The sequence below is a fragment of the Pygocentrus nattereri genome, chromosome 3, assembly GCF_015220715.1.
Source record: "Pygocentrus nattereri isolate fPygNat1 chromosome 3, fPygNat1.pri, whole genome shotgun sequence".
Classification (NCBI taxonomy): Eukaryota; Metazoa; Chordata; class Actinopteri; order Characiformes; family Serrasalmidae; genus Pygocentrus; species Pygocentrus nattereri.
In genome coordinates this window covers 31,738,968-31,759,638 of record NC_051213.1, presented here as the reverse complement: position 1 = coordinate 31,759,638, position 20,671 = coordinate 31,738,968, and the positions used below count along the sequence as shown (strand labels likewise).

Sequence of the window (20,671 nt, the reverse complement as noted above, 5' to 3'; positions counted from 1 at the left end):
GATTGTTAGAAACAAAGCACCAGTCTATGCTAGAAAATGAATTTGAACTTTTATTTTGGACAGGTTAAGAGAACATTATATCACAATTCTATTCATGATCACTGATCAAAATGGAAAAAAATAGCAGTTGATAAAGATATGTACAGTACAGGTGATGCGTAGGTCATGATGAAGCATTTATTTTTCACGTTTAAAATACCCCAGGGTTTGAAGCGATGTGCGACAACCACACTGATTCAATGTTTAATTTCCACATAACTCTGCTAAATGGACCGCTTGTCATTTTGGTTTAAAAAATACAACAGTTCGTTTTTCCATTAGGACCTGGACCCCTGCGTGCCAGGGGAGCCCCGTGTCCACGGGTACAACAATGTGCTGCACTAGACTTTAAAACAATGGCGGCTCGAGCCCTTGAAAAACCGTGCTTCATCAATCGGCAGCTCCCAGACCACGCTGGGAAGAAAAGGCTGAGGCGGTTACACACTCTCCACTTTGAATTTATCTGCAGCATATGAGTCGTTCACACAGTACAGTATCAAAACAAAAATAAAGGAGATAAAATGAGGGAACAGCTTGGTGCTACAGTCTTTCCTGCTAACAGGTTTTTGTAAAGCTAAGAATTACTGGCGCCCGGCTACAGAGGAGAGAAATGAAGGTCCATCAGTATGAGACTACAGGAGAGGAGGATAGGGGAAAGATGATCAAGGTCACCCACTGCATGGTTTTGGGATATGTTGACATTTTGACTGATTTGTTGTAGTTTGTTGATGTTTTGACAGCTCCAGATATTCAAGTATTCTCTGGTTTTAAGGAAGACACTTTTAAGGCTTCTGTGGCAAAAAACGCACATAAACAATGTTGTAGTGAGTTGCTCTCAAGGGAATTAGAGTTGGTTGAAGCTGTTCCCCGAGCAAATATTTCTCAGTCTTTGTGCCCTTGGTAGAGGTCAGTCCATGCCCCTCAGTAGGTGGAGGAAGTGGTGCTCATGGCGTCCTCGTTAATGCGTGTGCTTCCTGGGTGCACGCTGGCAAAATATTTGACGTCCTTGTCCATGTCCATCTGCAGAGCCACTAGGGTCTGCTCCAGAGCCTCTTGGTGCGAGTTGGCCGAGTGTAGGAAATACTCTACAAAGGACAAGACAGACATATACACCAAATATACCATTATTGTGAAGACAATGTGTATATTAGGAAGTGTTCTTTTGGGATTAAAGGGGAATACCTTTGTTTGTTTTTCTAAAATTTCGGTGAAATTAAATGGCTGAGATGTAAACAAAGTCCTTCAGAGTTGTTTGAAGAAGTACTTTGTTCTAGAAAAAAAAAACAACTGGGCTTTCTATACAGTGGTAATGAAAGAAACCAGTGGTTGTGGTACCTACAACGCAATAGCCATTCTTTTTTAATTGACAATGACCACTTCACATACGTTTCTATGAGGCAGCCAGTAGAGGCGTTCAAAGCTTTGGATATCTGGTTCCCATCACCACTACTGTGACCAATTCTGAGTCTAAGTTTCTCTAGGACGGCACCTTTCACATCACTCTAAATGACTAGGTTTGAACCATTTAATTATGTAAATTGTGGAAAATTGGTTTTCCTCAAGTATAGAAGCCTAGACCTGGATTTTTCAACTGAGCAGCTTCATTAAACACCATACTAGTCTTTATCTGTGCACAGGGTACCAGCCATTACATTTAACTGCAGACCAAAATCATGTTTGACTACATTTAGCACAGGTACTTTGCTTCCTCCCCATTCCTCTATTTTGCAATGGCTGAAGACAATTTCCCCTATGAAACTACTGAATAGATGGTGTCTAACCTCGCTCCATCAGGCTCTGGCGCAAGGTCTTGGCTAGCAGCACACGGACATTGGGCACAGGGTCAGATGCCAGCTGCAGCAGAGGAGCCAGCAGGTGCTCTGAGAACTGCTCCAATGCCACACAGTCCTCCTCTATAGCAAGCTAAAGAAAGTGATTAAAAATAGGGAAAAAAGGAGAGATTGTGAGGGAAGAAAGCTGAGCATAAAAAGACACTGTGGTTATTGTATCAGACAGAGAGACAGAGACACAATAGCCTACAAAAACATTTCATATGGCTGTCCTTGCAAACAGAGGCGGTTATTTTTGCTGTAATAACCCGAACCTGTGGTAGGCTGTTGTTAGGGGACATCAGAGTGAAGGAAGCAAAAACTCTGCACTGACCATATGGCAGCAATACTCCAATTTCAACCATTGTTAACTGGTTGTTTTTCAAGGCTCAAGTGTTGGGTGAGGTGTATGTATAACAGGGCATGTTTAATAATGTAGAAACAAACACAAAACATTACAAGGTGACAGAGGAGCAGTTATTCGAAATCTGAATTTTTTTCCAGTAAAAAGCTTGTTCCTAATTATGGTATCATCACTGCTTTACAACAGTGAGGTGGTATAATTATTTGTCCTTACCTGACATACAAAGGCAAAAGCCTGGCGCCCTGACCATTTAGGAGAGTGACAGAATTTATCCACTAATTCACCAAGGAAATCCACCAGCAGTGCCGGGCATGTGGAAAGCTTCCTAATAATCTCACTGACCTGAACAGAGACAAAAACAGACACACAGCACTATGATTTCATTCACATGTATAACTTCTGTAGAAACATTTAAGAGCAATTTTAAGTGAGAATGTGTTTGTGTTTCAGTTATGCAGTCTGAATGTCCGGGCAACAATAAAATGCTACAGCTAAGGAGCAACAAATTGAAGAAAAGAAGTGTCCTTCAAATGCAAACAAAACACTGGAGAGGCAGAATGCGCTGTGTATTGTTCAGGCACGCATACCAGTCGGTAGGAGGTCCACCGTACTGAGGACACTCTGTCTGTGCAGAGGCAGAATGCCAGAGGCCTCAGGTAATCATACACATCCTGCCCACTATACAGCTCCAACAGCAAGACTAGCTGCCTGTCAGATACAACACACACACACACAAACATAACAATCTGTATAATAAAATGGCACATGAACAGATACATATACATCAGTGGTCATATTACTTATTAAATCTGAGTGAGACATGGGAAGCTGAGAACATCTGTCAACAGCAGCTCTACTTTGGAATCAGCCTTCCTTGGATGTCTTCTTTTTCTAGCAAATCACAGCCAAAAAGCATGTTTCTAGCTAGATACCACTACCATTTCAATTGCTGAAAAAAAGGATCTGAAATAGGGCTGAACAATTTGGAGAATTTGTTCTGATGAGTACTGCAATTTCAAAGATGATAAGCACAGCCATTTTTTAGACTCTATGCTTACAGACTATAGTGTGCCAAACCACCAGTTCACAAGTTCTGCATTATTATAAAATTTACTGTAGTGCTGCACTGCTTACTGCACAAAGATGGGAATAAAGGGCTAAAGTGATTAGGAGTGTACTGCAATTTGTGTGGTGGCAGGAGTGCAGTTTAAAAGCAGCATGGGTATTGCTTGCGGCAGCTAATCAGCTTAAATGTTGGAAAACAAACACTGCAAGAAAGCAAACAATCAAAACACTATGAACAATAAAAAGCATGACTGCAGTTGTGGAGTCCCTTTCCGTTTATTGGGAAAATAACTGTCGGTGAAAGATTACTGGGTTATGGTATAAAACTGTTTAAAAGTCATACTCTGCTAGCTCTGATCTGAATCTCCAGTTCCGGCTGTTGTCTGTGACCAGGAACTCCTGCAGTTGGTACAGGTACTTCCGCCTAGTTTCCTGATGCAGCAGCTAAAAGTGGAACAGAAAAGAAATGTGCTGAGTTGATACCCGTGTAATTTAGTGCGCTTGTGGGGGAGAGCACTTTGAGAAGTGAAACAAAGCTTTACAAAACAAAAGCAAGACAAAACAACTGAACTCAGCAGGTAAATGTCATTGACTTACTGCTAACACAGCAACATCAATTGCTAACCAACCTTGAGGAAGTCATAGAGGTGTCTGAGGACTCCTATGCGCACCTCGTCCAGGTCCTTTAGGAATCCGTTGAAAATAGGCACCAGGTCCTCAGCAGTTAGCTGGTCACCTAAAATTAGTGCCAATTCATGTATAGAGAAGGCCAGAGTCCGCCGCACCTTCCACTGAGAGATGAAAAAAAAAAAAAATGAGAGTACATGAGAAAGAGAGGCAGCAAGCAATGGGTAAAATGTTCAGAGAAGGGGGTGGGACAGGGAGAAGTGAATGTAAGGGAGAATAAAAAGTGAGAGGAAAAAAGCTGGGTAAAACCTGTTAGAAGTGGGATGCAGGCTCTGAGAGCCCAAATGTGAAATCTGAACCCAAGCTCAGCCCAACACGTATGAGAAATCAAGTCTGATTTTTATATTAATATTTAAATTCGAATATTTCAAGCTCTAACAACTCTCTCAAATATAATGAAGGGGCCAACAGTGCTCATCCTTTATTAATTCCTAATCCTTATCCTAACCATCAGCAGCCACTTTGCAGAATCCAACAACCCAGGTCTCTCAAACCTGCCAACAGATCAACAGTAGTTTGAGAATTTTAAAATAACTTCTCTGACGTTAAGCACGTTCTCATTTATGAATAAAGAGAAATGTGACCCAAAAATGTTATCATTTCAAAATGTATCTTAAATTGTTTTTCACTGACCTGCTCAAAGAAAAGCATTACATGAACACCAAGATAAATACATTTTCCGCAAAATGATTAATCCAGCAGTTTTAAAAACTTTCATTTCAGCAGCAGATCCTACAGCACTTTCGTTTCAAAATCAGGAAATAAACGTCTCTCTATCTTGAACCGATATGGTACTACTGACCATTGTGCTTCTTGACGTGACAAAATTATACCTGCTGCCTTTCCATTACTGCCATAAAACAGAAGATATATGTAGCCTTTATGTTCATTAGCCCAGTAACCCAGTAGCAGGTAGGTGCCAATTCTCTGTTAAACTAGATAAGCATACGAAAAAAAAAAAAAAAAAAAGACAAACAGTCTCTTCTAAGCTCTCACGGCACATAAGACCTAAGAATACAATTACATTTCTTTGTCCAAAGAATGGTGCTTGCCCTAAAATGTCAAACAAAATGTATAAAGTCAATTTCATCAAGATGAGAGAACACTGTGTGACAGACTACATCAAAAGTAGAGATTCAGAATGAGGCTGATGTAGCTGCTTCAATGTCAGCAGGACCACAATTAATCAGGCTCTCGGAGAGGTATACTGTAAGTCAGGGAATTGGGATTATAAAAGAAGATCCTAGTCAGACACAGTCTAATAAATTCCACACTAAATGGAGCACACACTGGGCCCAAAAATCAAAACAAGACTAGCAAGGGATATGAGCTCAACAAGCAGTGAAGATTAACATGATACACCCTGACCCAGTGTACAGCTTCTCTATGTGAGACCAGCCCCACCTTCCTCAGCTGCCAGACGGACAGATGAAAAAGATAACAGGAGACAAAAGGATCTTCTGACATGCCCATAATTCTGGATACCAACTTAAAACAAGGCTCAAAATTTACTAGAGCAGACATGAACAGCATTTTAAAGGCTTTGAATATTCTAACCTTAAAATAACAACGTTTACTTTTTATAACTGACTATTATTTTAAGCATGTTCAATCATTTTAAAATCTAAATATTCCAGTTTTTGACCCATGACATAGTTCACACATTTATAAGTCACTTTTTACTATGGATGTCCCAAAGATGCAGACAGACAGATGCGCTGTGACGTTATGTCAGAGAAAGAGGCAGACGACTGACAGGATTTTTTGCTTTTTTAGCAGATATGATAAAGTTAAGTTCAAGATGTACATCTTTTAAAATGTTTCTTCAGCAATGGGGTTTCACAGTCAGGTTTACTAAATGAGGACCATTTCCTATTCCTTTGCTAACTTTGTGGTCCAAGCTCAAGTTCCATTGTGAGTGAAGTAACTTTGGTGTAAAACATTAAACTCAAGCCTGAGTAAGGCTTATGATTGTCAAAGTCATAAAAATGTACAGCTGTCCATGACTTCTAGGCACAAGCTATACTGTTTAGTTTTCCTGCGGTCTCTGTCACTCAGCACTGCTGTGGCTAAAAGAGTCATTCAGCAACTAGAGCCAGACCAACCGTGTTAGGCTATTTCTCTTTGTTTAAACTTTTCTATTTAATACATTTCACTAACTTATCTTTTTCAGGTGTGATTGAGTCTGGCTGTATTCAGCCTTAAGCCAATGTTAAATGGGGGAGTTTTTTTTTGTAGCCTAATATTTTTTATTTGAAACTTGATTTTGTAGCCTGCTTATTTTTTTCCTGAACTGGCTTCATTCTGAAAATTGTAGAATTCTGGTGTAGTCAAAAGATGAAACTTCAAAATACTAAATAATGAAATGAACACTTGACCACTTGTTCAATTATTCAGACCAGCACTAAAATTTACCAACAAAGCACTTTAAAAAAGAAATATGAAAAAGAATGAAATAATCTCCCAGAATCCAAAGGAAAGCATGAAGAAAGCAAAATCTATGAGCTGACAAGAGCACAAGCACATTGTGAAGGTGTCGTAGTTGTGTTGAGGTGTGGTGTAGTCTTAAGGCACCTGCATATCAGAGGCAAGTGTCTCGAAGGTGTCTCTGAGGCAGTGCCAGTTCTGGCGGCCTAGTGTGAGAGCCACGCCTGGCAAGCTGTAGGCACAGTGCTTGGCAATCTCCATATCAACTGTCTGAGCCCGGGATGGGTCCGTCATAGACAGGTACTGATCCAACAGAGCTTGAGGGACCACATCCTGCAGCATGCCACAGAGACAAGAAGCATGTTAACACTTGCCCATCAGCAGATCTCTACAAATGCTTGTAAGCATTCCTGACAGGCAAATGAACAACACAGCCTGAGCATACAGTGCGAAAACAATGTGTTGTAGCACGCTGGAACAGTCATGACTTTAAGCCAAACATAAAAGCCACACTAAATTAAATGTAGAATTAAACATTGTATAACAATTCAACTGTGATGTTTCCTTCAGAACAGGAAGCCACAAAACAGGCTCTTGCATAATTACTTGGATCAAAAAAAAAAAAAAAAAAAAAAAAACCCTCCTTCTCTGTTTTACCTGTAGTTTGGACTAAACGGTTTATCCTTGTGAATGCTTTACCTGTTGCTTGGATTTTTTCTCCTCCTCTGGACTGCTACTGTCACTTAACTCTGACTCATCACCGTGACTCATTGGTAAGGTGGAGTCTCGGCTCTGAAATACACAAACACCTTACATTCACAGATCCATGATGCAATTCAGCAATCCTGCTAACTGGCCGTCTCTCAAGTAAGGGGGTGTACTAATTGATTTAAGTACAAATGTTGATTACAATTAAACACCTAGTAGACCCACAGCTCACCTATGTAATCATGTAGATTAAAATTTGAGAACTAAAGATTTCTTAGAACAGCAGTCCTGTTTGTACCTCTACATCAGAAGAGTCAATGAGAGGGACATGGCGAGAGCCAAAGGGGTTGTCATTGGCCTGTCTGGGCTCCAGGAACGCTTCCTCAAGGTGAGTATCCAAAGAAGTGGCTCTCAGAGCAGCAGTTAACACATCTACTTGTGCTGTAAAATACACAAGCCAAATGGCAGATCAACATTAGGGATGCTGAATGAATTTCACTGCTCAAACATAATGTCAATAACATCTAAAGTAAAAAATCCAATTCCAAATTAGCCGAAAGTATGTGGAATGCTTATTAGAACATAAAGCAGTGACCAGTAAATTCTGTTTGACCTGTATTAAAGGAAGCAAAAAACCCCACAATATCTGAATATTTATTTCATTTTATGAATGTCAATCTTTTTTGTAAATATATGTTTGTTCACAGTTGAATGCTTCCAATATATGTTCCAAAAGCTTGGAAGTTGGTGAGGTTTCTCCAGATTCCCTGAAATCAGCTGATGATTATATGCACTGAATGATGAAATACTTAAAATACTTGCAATCTCTGGCTAAGAATCATTATTTTTAAACATCCAGATTTTTGATGATGCATTTTTGGCAAAGTGGCAAGCCTGGATCCTTGCTTATGAAGAACTAAGCCTTTCATACCCAAAAATGACTTCATCACCTGTTTAGGACGTTTTTTTGAACACCTCACAACGTTCAGTCTTAAATTGCTCCTTTCCCAACTTTTTTAGAACGTATTGCAGGAATTATTTCGGAATGAGTGTAGGTGACCAAAAATACACAATGAAGTTGTTAAGATAAAACATTACATATGTCATTTTGTTATTCAGATACACGTCAAAGTACAATTTAAAAATCATTTTGTTTTTATCTACATTTCATATACAACCCCAACTTTTTTGGAATTGGGTTTTAAACTAAACGTTATAAAATTACACCACAGTCAAATATATTTGAATGCAAACAGTTCTGCTCTTCAAATTGCATTTGCTGAAGTAAGTTGATCTGGAGTGTACATTCCAGATGCAGCACATTCTTATGGACACAGTAGGATCAGAGACTGAACAGACTACTGAAGTCAGGAATTCAGTCTGTTACACAGGCTTATGGGTTGATGCTGTAAATGCAGGTCTGAACAGAGTCATGCTACCCATGAATGTGCAAAGAAACCTGCGATTAACACAGATCCCTTCTTGTTAAGTCACACACAGGTATGCAATGCACGTGTTACTGTGCAACATCTTCACAAAGATACAAAATCTTCACAATGCAAAACTATGATGGAACAGTAGTTTAAGAAGAGTGGCAGGGATGTAAATGACTAGTCATTCGAATAAATAAAAAAATAAACAATTTCTTTCTAATGAAAAATTCAGACTGAGTTTTTAAATACTGTCTATATCCACAATATACCAAAAAAGGCACATTGTGAAATATTTATCACTGTAAATGCAGTGGGGGGGTCATCATTAGATACATGGCAAAGAAACACAGCATTCGCCCAGCTGCATCAAGGAGGTGCTGACCTCATGCTGTTTGAGGCACGGCAGTGATCAAGCAGCACTGTCGTCTTCCATTCCTTCGTCAAATGTGAAGTTGCATGCACTAAATAAATTAAATAAATTGCCAGTGTCATTTTATACACAACCCATATCAAGTTGAATCACAACTGTGCCGTCACACTGTTCTCAACATTTTCTAACACACCCATTTCCATTCACTGTTTGCCCAATTTCCCGAGCTCATTTCCTTCCACCAGAAACAAAAGCATCAGAGACTGACTGCCCCAACCATTTTAGGTCCCTGAAGAGGAACTGTTTTTGAAATCCATTACACAGGCCGCTGACCATTACTTGTGCAGTCTGTTCAATTTTAGCATACAACATTGTACAGTCTCAATAAACACTGCATCAGGAATGGGACCATTAACAGGCCATGTATTTTTAAATGGTGCATGTTTATAAAGCACTGAAAAAGCAAATCTGAAGCCTCAAGTATCCAACAGAAATTTGAGATGTTGAGCCAAACCATCCTTTAAAAGCCTCTGTTGTGGTACGCATGCAAGATGTGCTGCTTTGGGTTTTTTTTTCTGCATTAAATGTTTAAACTGACTTAATCGAGTATTACATTTCAAGTGCTGAAATAACCAACAAAAAGTTGCTGATACTTGAGGGTTTAGATACTGCCAGTTACAAAACACTACTGCAAAACAACAGGAACTTATTGCACAGCACAAGCTAAATCCTCCAGCTTGCCATCACGTTTTGCTTTGTGCTGTGTTCATCACAGTTTCAGTAAAATATTCAGTAAATCATTTCTAGTGCAGTGGTTCCCAGCTCGGATGTTGGAACACCCTTGCCGTGCAAAATTTGGTGTCATTTCTGATCCAGCATATCAACAAATTAGTGTCCTGGGCCAAGTTTCCCTAAAGCATCTTAGCGTTAAATCATCTTAAATCATCGTGCTTTTTTGGGAAACCCAGCCCAAGCTGAAGTGGATATTTTAGAGCACGGAAAAACATGAAGGACAGCGATACTCTAACCAGTGAGGATGAGCATTTCAGTCAAATTTGATATTTGAACTTGTATTATTTGAAAAAAGGCAAAGGACTCTTACAACTACAGGCTACCACACACACGCACACACGCGCACACACGCGCACACACGCGCGCGCACACACACGCACACACACGCACACACGCACACACGCACACCCCCCATCTTACTACTGTTGTACTATATTAAAAACTAGATTAAAAACACAACTTATATCAAGCTTTGTGTCCATCTGCAGTTTTTAAGACAAACAGATAAATGCTAAGTGCCTGTTTTCACCTTGGCCAACATTACTCACTCAGACCCATCTATGACCAGCACTGAGGCAACCATAAAATCCACTACAAACTAACAACAATAATGGCCGCCTTACTCACCTTTCACATCAGGGTCATCTATGTGGGGCTCCAAGTTCTCAATGAGCTCCTCTAGTTGCTTCCTGCCCAAAGCAGGTGTGGAAACCTGGGAAGAGGGGCTATTACTAGAGACCTCACCACTGTTGCACTGCTGCTCCAAAAGCTCCAGGTCAAGGTCTATCTGTGGAATGGGTGTCCTCCAGTAGTGAAACGAGTTATACAGCTCCTGCTCTGGAATCTCCACTTTCTCTGCCACAGGGCATGATAGTGCAGGGGAATTAACTTCTGAACTGGGATCTACTTCAGAAGCAGAGACCTTCTCCTGTGGGTCATCCTCATGGGTGGCCTGGGTTGGGTGAGTGGAAGCCTCAGCAGTAGGGACTTCAGAGTTTGAGTAGCTTTCTTGTGCTGTGAAGTTTCCGGCTGGTAAAGACTGATGTTCCTCTCCAAATGGACCTGGGTCTACATCATTTGGCCCAGAAAGGCACTTTGGACTGGACCTCTCTGAGTCAACTTCGCAGCAGGACTCCTCCAGAGGCAAAGCATCAGCAACCTGCTCCCCTCCCCCCTCTACAGCTACATCCACACCCTCCTGCTCCGATCTGCACAGCTGACCCTCACAGTGCTCCTGAGTACACGGAGGATTCTGGGAAATGCAATCCTGCTGTGGGGAGACAGTTTGCTCATGTAGGAGCCTCTGAGCATTGTCTTCTGTGGAAGAGGTGGGGGAGCAACCTGCAGCAGGTGCAGTAGTGTTTGAAGATTTCTCAGCAGCCCTGGAGGAATGGGGCAGGGTAAGAGAAAGAGAGAGGATATCCAATTAATGCTGAGGCAGTGCAAACTTTACCAAAAAAAAAAAAAAAAAAAATCACATCTGTAAAAGACAATTCTTACTGCTTGTGTGACTGTTGGCTGCTCCAGTCGGCCTCCTCTGCCCCCTCTCTGAAGTACTGGCCCACATTAGTTGTTGGGCTGGCAAACGTGGAGATGAATTGGCCCAGAGACTGGAACGCAGCCTGCCGCACCTGATGGCCACATTGCAGGGAGTAATTATCTATTTATTAAATGCAGCCAACACTTAAAACAGCACGTATAAACATTACGCAGACATTCTGAAAGAATGCAGCAGAGATCAAACCAGTTTTGAAATGTATAAAATTTATAAACTTGCTTTGCAGATCTTTAAATACCGTGCCCAAAATTAATTCCATATTTATCTTAACAAACAAACAAACAAACAAACAAACAAGCCTGGTCGTTCCAATTCAAATCCAAACAAACATCCTGGAATGAGCTGCCCAGGGGAGCAGGAAGTCACGCACCCAGCGAGAGGGATCACTGATGAGGTTGATGAAAAGCGACGAGAGTTTGGTCCTGCGCACTTCCTGAGAGGTTGCTGAGGACACAGTCATGAAGCACTCTGCACAAGCCTTCCTCACCCCCCACACATTATCTGAGCATAGTTGGAAAAAACGAGGCAGCTGCACAGGAAAAGATACATGCAGGAAAAAAGGAAAAACAATAAGGCTACACTTGAAAAGGGAAATCACCACCCCAACCCCCAACAATATCCTAAAACCTAACACGCATTTCAATTTGTTCTAGTGGCATGTAATTACACGCAACCTAATGAGGTTAGAAAAATGTATTCAGACAAGAAAAAAAACCCTCACAGTCAATTCAGACATCATGTGACAGTCACACCATAGAGTGGTTCAACAAGTGGAGGTCAGTCAAGTCCAGGGCTTTATCACATACACTGTATTGCCAAAAGTATTCACTCACCCATCCAAATCACTGAATTAAGGTGTTCCAATCACTTCCATGGCCACAGGTGTATAAAACCAAGCCCCTAGGCCTGCAGACTGCTTCTACAAACATTAGTGAATGAATAGGTCGCTCTCAGGAGCTCAGTGAATTCCAACATGGTACCGTGACCGGACGCCACCTGTGCCACAAGTCCAGTCGTGAAATTTCCTCACTACTAAATATTCCAGTCAACTGTCAGTGGTATTATAACAAAGTGGAAGTGATTGGGAACGACAGCAACTCAGCCACAAAGTGGTCGGCCACGTAAAATGACTGACGCTGAGGCGCATAGTGCGCAGAGGTCACCAACTTTCTGCAGAGTCAATCACTACAGACCTCCAAACTTCATGTGGCCTTCAGATTAGCTCAAGAACAGCATAGAGAGCTTAGTGGAATGGGTTTCCATGGCCGAGTAGCTGCATCCAAGCCTTACATCACCAAGCGCAATACAAAGCGTAGAATACAGTGGTGTAAAGTGCCACCACTGGACTCTAGAGCAGTGGAGATGTGTTCTCTGGAGTGACGAATCACGCTTCTCCATCTGGCAATCCGATGGACGGGTCTGGGTTTGGTGGTTGCCAAGAGAATGGCATTGCATTGTGCCTAGTGTAAAGTTTGGTGGAGGGGGGATTATGGTGTGGGAACAGTTTGGGGCTGGCTTGTTCCTGTTCCAACATAACTGCACACCAGTGCACAAAGCAAGGTCCATAAAGACATGGATGAGCGAGTCTGGTGTGAAAGAACTTGACTGGCCTGCACAGAGTCCTGACCTCAACCTGACAGAGCACCTTTGGGATGAATTAGAGTGGAGACTATGAGCCAGGCCTTCTTCAACCAACATCAGTGTCTGACTTCACAAATGCGCTTCTGGAAGAATGGTCAAAAATTCCCATGAATACACTCCTAAACCTTGTGGAAAGCCTTGCCAGAAGAGTTGAAGCTGTTATAGCTGCAAAGGGTGGGCCGACATCATATTAAACACTATGGATTAAAAAAGGGATGTCACTAAAGTTCATATGCATGTGAAGGCAGATGAGCGAATACTTTTGGCAATATAGTGTAGCTGCCACAAACACATAACAGTGACAACTCATCAGGACTAAGTGTTTGTAATTCTATCCAAATGTGTTAGGAACAAACAAGTAAAAAGAAGACAAACATACCAGTAATTCTTCTGTTGCTTCTCCCCCAACAACGCTACAAATATCCCCAAAATTTGCTGCACAAACCTGTCAAGTGAAGAACAAATAACAGATATTAAATCACTGGAACATCAAATCTGAGCAATACAGTAACTTATCCACTCATGATTTGTTTTAAAAGCACCCAAATAAGGACTGGCCTTCATTATAAGATTCTACACAAAAGGGACAATCAGAGACACCCACCTTGCGTACATGGAACATCCTACAGTCACAGCACATCTCACAAAAACGTGGAAGGAAGAGGCGCTCTGTGATGTCCTTTCCCACCATGGGTGCCATTTTACAAATAATCTGTGTATTAAAAAAAATAAAAATAAATTATATATATATATATATATATATATATATATATATATATATATATATATATATATATATATAAAAAATGTATTTACACACACACACGTTCAACACAACAAAAACTCAAACACAAGAAAGAAAGAAAAAAAAACCAAAAACCCAGATTAAAACAGATTTAAACAACATCTCCTAAAAACTCACCGCCATTGCCTCAGTCTTAACATCATCATTGCTGTCCGGAGCAGTGAGGTCTACCAGAACAGGACAGACAAGGTTCTCAATGTCTACTCGCTCTATCAGTTCCTGCTCCAGAAGCATCAGGAGGGCTGCCTGGCTTGTCTTCCTAACCTGCAAATTAGTCAAAAGGACCACATTCTCATAAGAAAATATCATCTCACATACTCACACTGGGTATACTGGGGTCTGTCTCACTAAGCAGAGTTTCTTCATTAGCCAGCGAACTTTAAGCTTAATTTGATCTCATCTTGGATTTTCTGTCTCAATCACTTTTGACTAGAATACCTCACCATGAGAACTTGCTCCAGGGTAGATTAAATTTAAATCATAAACAGCTCTTGGATTAATCAGGGTAAGCTTCTTATCAATCAGGGACAGCATTGTGAATCTCACCCATCTAGTCCTTTTCAGGTCCTTTTTTTATTTGTGCTGTTTGTGGAGTCACTTTTTGAGCAGGGTAAATAAAACCACATACATAAATATTCAAAACTCACAGCAATTATTAATCCGATTGCATTAATGCAGTGCCTGTGGCTACGACATTGCATTTTAATGTCATCAATGCATTACTCACTTACTACATATCTATGTAACGTGAGTTTTTCTTCCTTCTTTGGGGAAGGTACTCCTCCTGTTTGTCTGCTCGTTATAAATGCCACACATTCATGTGCATGAGCTCAATGAATAATCATAGCTTGAGTATCTACACTTGAGTTATGATAAAAAGTTGTAAAATGAGTAAACCATAGTGGGGTTTGTTAGTAAAGCTGGAACCTAACTAGGAACCTTATTTAAGTTTAACATGCTTTGTGAGATAGGCCCCAGAGCAACGACTAAATATTTTCTTTACTCTCCTGTATCAGATGTGGACTGCTGATAGTAAAAGAATCCTACCTATTAAAACACACATATATCTAATGGAAAATAAAGACACTTACCAGGTTGTTCTGGTCGGCTAAGTATCTCACCACAATGGGCAGTAAATACTTTGAAAACGCGAATGGAATGGAAGGTCTGTTCTCTTGGCAGAAAATGGCAATATGAGGAATTTGTTCCATAAGCTCTGCTCGAACTGTGGGCTCTAAAAGGACACAGAGAGTCTACTACATTACTCATGATTTACCAAGATCACAATCACAGGACCACAATCACAAAGTATCAAATTTCACAGTCACAGTGCTCAGGCATTTAGCAAGTAGCAAGGGCCAGGAGTGTTTTTTGCCACTTGGCAAATAGAACCACTGCAGTAGCGGAACTCGTCTACCAGTAGCTTGGGTGCGTTCCGTCAGATGTGTGCCAAAGGGGCATGAACAGGACACGTATAGGCACGCACAAAGGTAACGCAATTATGTCAGAAGGGGGAAAAAAAAAGTATTATTTCATCCATTTTTAGCTGGTGACATACTCTAAATCAAAAGCATTTTTAAGAGACGCAACAAACATAATTTTGTCTATAGCACACGCCTAAATAAAATGGCATGTTTACCAGACAAACATGAAGCAGTCTGATGAACTTGCCGTGCACTGTCCGGCAAAGACATCAAGCAATTTTCAGGAACCTCTCTAGGGCATATCACAGAGGTAAGTGGATAGGGTTAGATAGTTAGCCGTATGTGCCAATCCTGAAAGCATGGTCCTGTAGATTTCCTGGCAGCCTGGTGCAAACCCTTTAATAAGTCACACCAGTCCCATCAAACATTAATGGGCCCCCTCAGTCTTGGTGTACTGCCAAAGGGGGCGCATTGCTTTGTAAAATCCAACCTGAGACACAGCAAGGGCACAGGATACTCCGAGTACAATATGGTTTTTCTCAGGAAGAATTTTTTTTTACATTTTATATTTATATAAAAAAAAGAAGAAGAAGAAAAGAAAAACTAGGTGCAGAATACCAAGCTATTATGTCAGGGTTCAAATCATAGCTCACCCGAGTCATCAGCAAGTCTGCTTACTCTCTCCAGCACTGCAATACAATCCCTCTCATCCTCGCTAACTGCTTTTAGCGTATCCAGCAAACTCCGGGCCACCATCTGTCTGTGGATGAAATACTAATGAATGGTGTATCCAATGGCAAGCATCCTTTGCATAGTAACGTTAAAATTAATCTAAACACATTAATAAAAACAACCGCCTGGGCCTTGTTTTGTGCAAGGCATTCTAAGATTAGTGGAAAATTGAAGACACTTTTTTCCCCTTTCTTTGAGAACACAGACAGACAGCTGTTCATAACTGGAAATCTAGTTCATTGATGTAAACACAAACCAGAGGAGAGATCAGGGAAAATCAGTACACATTAACAAGTCTAATGCAAATATGGGAATACCTGTTAAATATGTTTTCGCTTGCGACGTATTTATCCAGTCTGCCCAAGGGCGTCAGCATCTCATCTTGCGATACAAAATCCAAGGCTGAAGGTATAATAATGACGTCAGACTCTGAGCTGTAGTCATCCACACCAACTATTAGAAACATTGGAAATACAATGAGCAGGACCCACCACCCAAACACGCTCTGGCAGTGATGAAGACCTTTACCCACAACCGAAGAGTGCTCCCCCACCAACAAATTTAGCCAGAACAGTGAAAGACGAGACATGCCACATGTAGTTTTTCTGAATATATTGAGAATATAATGCAGCATTTGGCTTGACTGCCTCTAATTGTGGAGAAATAGGCAAAATAGACAGGCGAAGGGCAAAACATGACCTTACAGGAGAACTCCACCATTTTAAAAAAAGTTAGATATAATTAAATGGCTGAGATATAAACAAAATTGTTCAGAATGATTTAGTGCGTAATGCTCCGTTTTCAAGAAACCTGCTCATTTGTTTACAATTGTGGAGATAGGAACCAGACATCTGAAGTTTTAATGCCTCTAAAAGCTTACATGCAGAAAGTTACTAAATGAAACGATTAGGTATATGCTGCCTGATGACCGACACACTGTTGTATTGTAGTTTTGTGATAAAGTTTTGGTTTATAATCAATTTGAATTATTTATTTTGATCCATTCACAGAGGGCTACATACAGGGTATTGTTAGGCAATGTAGCCCCCAAAGAAAAGTTATATCTTTAGATTTACCACAATTTTACCATCATCAAATGTTACATACAAAAACTAAAAATGCATGTGTAGGTTCACTGGTGGTTTTGAATAGTAAATAAAATGAATAATAAAACGATGTGTTGTAAACATCATGACCTCTGGTTCCTATCACCGCCACTGTAAAGAAGTCAGAGCCTCTAGATTTCTCTACAATAACCCATTCCCTCCAAACCGCTCTGAAGGACTCCGTTTACATCCCAAGGGCCGAATTATTCAGAAATTATTTTCAAAATTGGAGGAATACCCCTTTAAGTGTCAAGTCTCAGTGTCACAAAAGCACCAGGGGAAACAGACACCAGCTGAGACATTTTTGCCAACTGTACCCATGCTTGTTTATGTGCAGCAGTATCTCATGGCTTTCAAACATCTATTGTCCTAACATCTCGCAGGATATGCAACGACATTTCGGTCTCGTCCTTCCAGAAATGAGTAACGTCACGTTAACTTAAGCGAAAAGCACAAGCCATATCATTAGTGAGAAACATTTAACCACCCCGAATCGACAGCAAGACCCTCGCTACCTCACAAGCCCTGCTTCGCTGTGAGCCGACCGGGTATTTCTGCCAAATAGCTTAACTAAGTTAAACCAGGCGCAGACTCATTCTGCTAATAAATCACAGTGCTAACTTAGCTCGCTAGCTGGTCGGTTTACTTGCCGGACACTACCTCGACAAGATGTAAGTGATAAAAGTCCAAAGCCCATTAGAAGAAGCGGTTCACAGCATTCTGCGTCGGGCTGTGAAGTTACATTTCAGAAAGACTTTCTAAGCTCTGTTAATATAACTGGGAAGGTGGTTAAGCTAACCTAGCTAGCCGGCTTCGGCTTGAGTTTGAGGTGCCACTCGAAGAGCAGCCAACTAGCTTAACCCACCACCTAGTACTGCACACAAGTTAGCTGCACGATAGCCAAGACAAACACTTCACAGTCACACGGCAGGGGGAGTTAAAAATGCCGCTGTTTTTCACAAGGCAGTCCGCCGTGTGTGACATTACCGGAGAGCGCCTCTCAACAACGGGCAAAGTTTGCACGGCGCAGCAGCTCTTCGGCTCCCAACTCAGTTACAGACCAGCTACCGAATGACAACTAAGGTTCAGCCAGAGATTCATCAGACGATCCGAAAAACTCACATCCGTCTATCTCCTCCTGGGACTCGTCCTGAAGCAGCGAAATATCTGTAACAAAACACACCAAAACAGCAAGTTCAGTCCCGACACGCACCGAAATTCCGCTCAGCTAGCCGGGTTAGCTCGCTCCCTCTCGAACTTAAAACAGCCAGTTAGCTGTTAGCTGAGCTGCGGCTCAGGAGGGAGCGGGTTTTAAAAGACGGGGGTGTTTAAGCTGCTGTTACGGCTTCTGTGTGATCGGTAACGTACCCGCCATCTTGTCCTGGTCCTACATTTAAAAGTGGTGTGTGCCGAAGAGGCAACAGCTGGAGGAGAAGGAGAGAGGCGAGCTGAGCTGAGCTGAGCTGGGCTGGGCTGGGCTAGGCTAGGCTAGGCTACGCTAGGCTGGAGCGATAAAGGGATCAGCCCGTCTGCTCAGTTCAAACCCAACAGATCCGGAGTGTGCGCTGTGCGCATGTGCGGTCAGTGTCGGTGGCCGGTGCTTGGCTGTCGGTTGAAGTTAAACGCTTATGTTCAGAAATATCGGCATCGCAGCACCGAAATGTATGAAATTTGACTTCAGAAAGTAAACTAGCAAACTGTCTTAAAACATACTTGGGTCTTCAGCGGCCTCCTTTTCTCCTTTATGGCGATAAATAAATCTGTGTTTTTATCGCCACCTAGGGGCTCATGTCTGAAACGGACTGGAAAAAGCAGTAACATTTCCACATTTGGCTGAATCTCTTATTCAGAGCGACTTACAGTTTGATCACTTTATACAGGCAGGTGAAGGCGATGTTAGGAGTCTTGCCCAAGGACTCTTATTGGTATAGTGTAGGGAGCTTGCCCTGGTGGGGGACTGAATCCCAGTCTACAGCATAGAAGACAGAGGTGTTAGCCACTACACTACCAACCACATTTAACAAAACCACAAAAGGATAGAGACTGCATCTCTCTGATTTTTATCTTTGACAGAGACTATATCGCTCTGATTTTTTTTCTTTTAGTTTATTGGAGGTTTCTGTCTGATGATGCTATGTATTGTTTGGACTTCTAGAATCTAAACCTTACTTTTTAATAGCAGAACAGAATACTTAGTACCGTTATTGGTCACATGTGCCTTCTGACACTGTAACACCAATATGTTAAAATAACAACAATAACATTGATAATAACAACAACATAAAATGATGTTCACTGACATTGTTACTTATTAATTTCCCTTCCGTCAAACAAACCCTCAGAAATGTAACAATATTTTTAAGTTAAGCTCAGTGTCAGATTTACACAGAAAAATCAAAGAGAGCCTAATTCTGTTTCATTCTGGCTCTAAAAGCAGGAGCCCTGAGCTCATGAGCAGCTGTTTTTCCTCACATCAGCTGAGCCCCTGCTATTTTTGTCTTGCAGTTCTTTTGTGATGAAGTTGTCAAAATCCAGTTTTGACATTTTGCGGTCTGGAGGAGCAGTTCCCTCCTTATTCCTAAATACAGGAAAAGGACAAAACCAAAAGAACAGGGTACTCTCCTCTGTTATGATATTGTAGCATTCACTAATATTAAAAGAAATGTAGCTTTCACACAGGTCATGGTGCTTTATTATCAGCTGCCGTTGGCCACAGCTTCATACATAAGCATTCGTTTTCTCTACCAGCTCGCTTGTTACTCAGCTCCCATGTCTGTCTGTCTGTCTGTCTCTCTCTCTCTCTCTCTCTCACACACACATATACACACACACAGCCCTGCCCTTTACAATAAGAGTCCTTTACAGAATAACCCCATAAATAAATGCTGAAGAACAAATAACCTAAAACTAACATGTAGACAAACAAGTGTAGGCCTGGCCATTGTCCCAGCCAGCACAAGTGCCACAGGACATGCAGCTGCTTTGGTAGTCTTTCTTTGCCGTGCAGTGGTCACAGCAGTGCACATACAGCTCTGTGTCCTCCTGGGCACGGTGGTACCCTCCTGGGTACTTCTGTACCATGTACTTCTGTACCATGTACTTCTGTACCATGTACTTCTCACATCTCACAGTTGCCTCTGGAACTCTCTGGGTTTGTTTGACACCCCTTGTTTCTTAAAAGGTGTTGGCCCAGAATGCACAATTAGGACTTTAGCTAGAGTAAGTCCAGAGTAAGTGGTGCATATTCTTGTCAGCATCACCCATCCCCTCCCCATGATCATTGCCAGCTCACCAGTCAGAATGTGGAGATGGAACTGCCATATCTGTCGACCCTGTGTCCACCAGAGCAGTGCATGGAACTCCTCCAGTGTTTATGGAAATGTGACAGACGTCTGATCGGTAGGTTCATCCCACCACTGTTTGTTCGCTGCCGGTGTTCTTCTTTTTGGCTAGACCTGCATTCTTTCCTGCGGAGTTCACCCCATTGTCAAGCCCTAGCCAAATGTTGCAGCTGGCACATACCCAGCACTAGCAGCCCTGTGCCACTGGCTGTATGGCTGCAGGTGTGGTCAGCTGACAAGCCCTAGCCAGGTGTCCCAGCTGGCACATACCCAGCACTGGCAGCCCTGTGACACTGGTTGTATGGCTGCAGGTGTGGTTAGCTGACAAGCCCTAGCCAGATGTCCCAGCT

General features: G+C 41.7%; 1 protein-coding gene across 2 annotated transcripts; it reads right to left on the bottom strand.

Annotated features, from left to right (window-relative positions):
- Positions 1 to 30: 30 nt before the first annotated feature.
- On the bottom strand, positions 31 to 18,707 carry ppp4r1 (protein phosphatase 4, regulatory subunit 1). 2 transcript variants are annotated; one of them, XM_017706854.2, is made up of 20 exons: positions 18,349 to 18,707; positions 18,103 to 18,147; positions 16,192 to 16,327; positions 15,796 to 15,902; positions 14,810 to 14,952; positions 13,836 to 13,982; positions 13,518 to 13,625; positions 13,293 to 13,358; positions 11,643 to 11,801; positions 11,215 to 11,345; positions 10,342 to 11,096; positions 7,418 to 7,560; positions 7,111 to 7,203; positions 6,559 to 6,744; positions 3,927 to 4,088; positions 3,641 to 3,741; positions 2,820 to 2,940; positions 2,446 to 2,574; positions 1,821 to 1,962; positions 31 to 1,124 (listed from the first exon to the last, which is right to left on the bottom strand). In XM_017706854.2, exons 1-20 carry the CDS (start codon positions 18,353 to 18,355, stop codon positions 961 to 963), a joined length of 3,045 nt encoding a protein of 1,014 aa, XP_017562343.2. In that variant the 5' UTR covers positions 18,356 to 18,707; the 3' UTR covers positions 31 to 960. The 2 variants fall into 2 exon arrangements, with proteins under 2 accessions (XP_017562343.2, XP_017562344.2); XM_017706855.2 differs by having other exon boundaries at positions 16,192 to 16,276.
- Between the last annotated feature and the right edge of the window lie 1,964 nt (positions 18,708 to 20,671).

Bases quoted from the DNA above. Each gene is read 5' to 3' on its own strand.
- ppp4r1 (XM_017706854.2), bottom strand. The intron at 2,575-2,819 runs GTATGCGTGCCT...GTCTCTGTTCAG, and splicing joins GGTGGACCTCCTACCGACTG to GTCAGTGAGATTATTAGGAA. The intron at 1,125-1,820 runs GTTAGACACCAT...TGTCCTTTGTAG, and splicing joins CCAGAGCCTGATGGAGCGAG to AGTATTTCCTACACTCGGCC.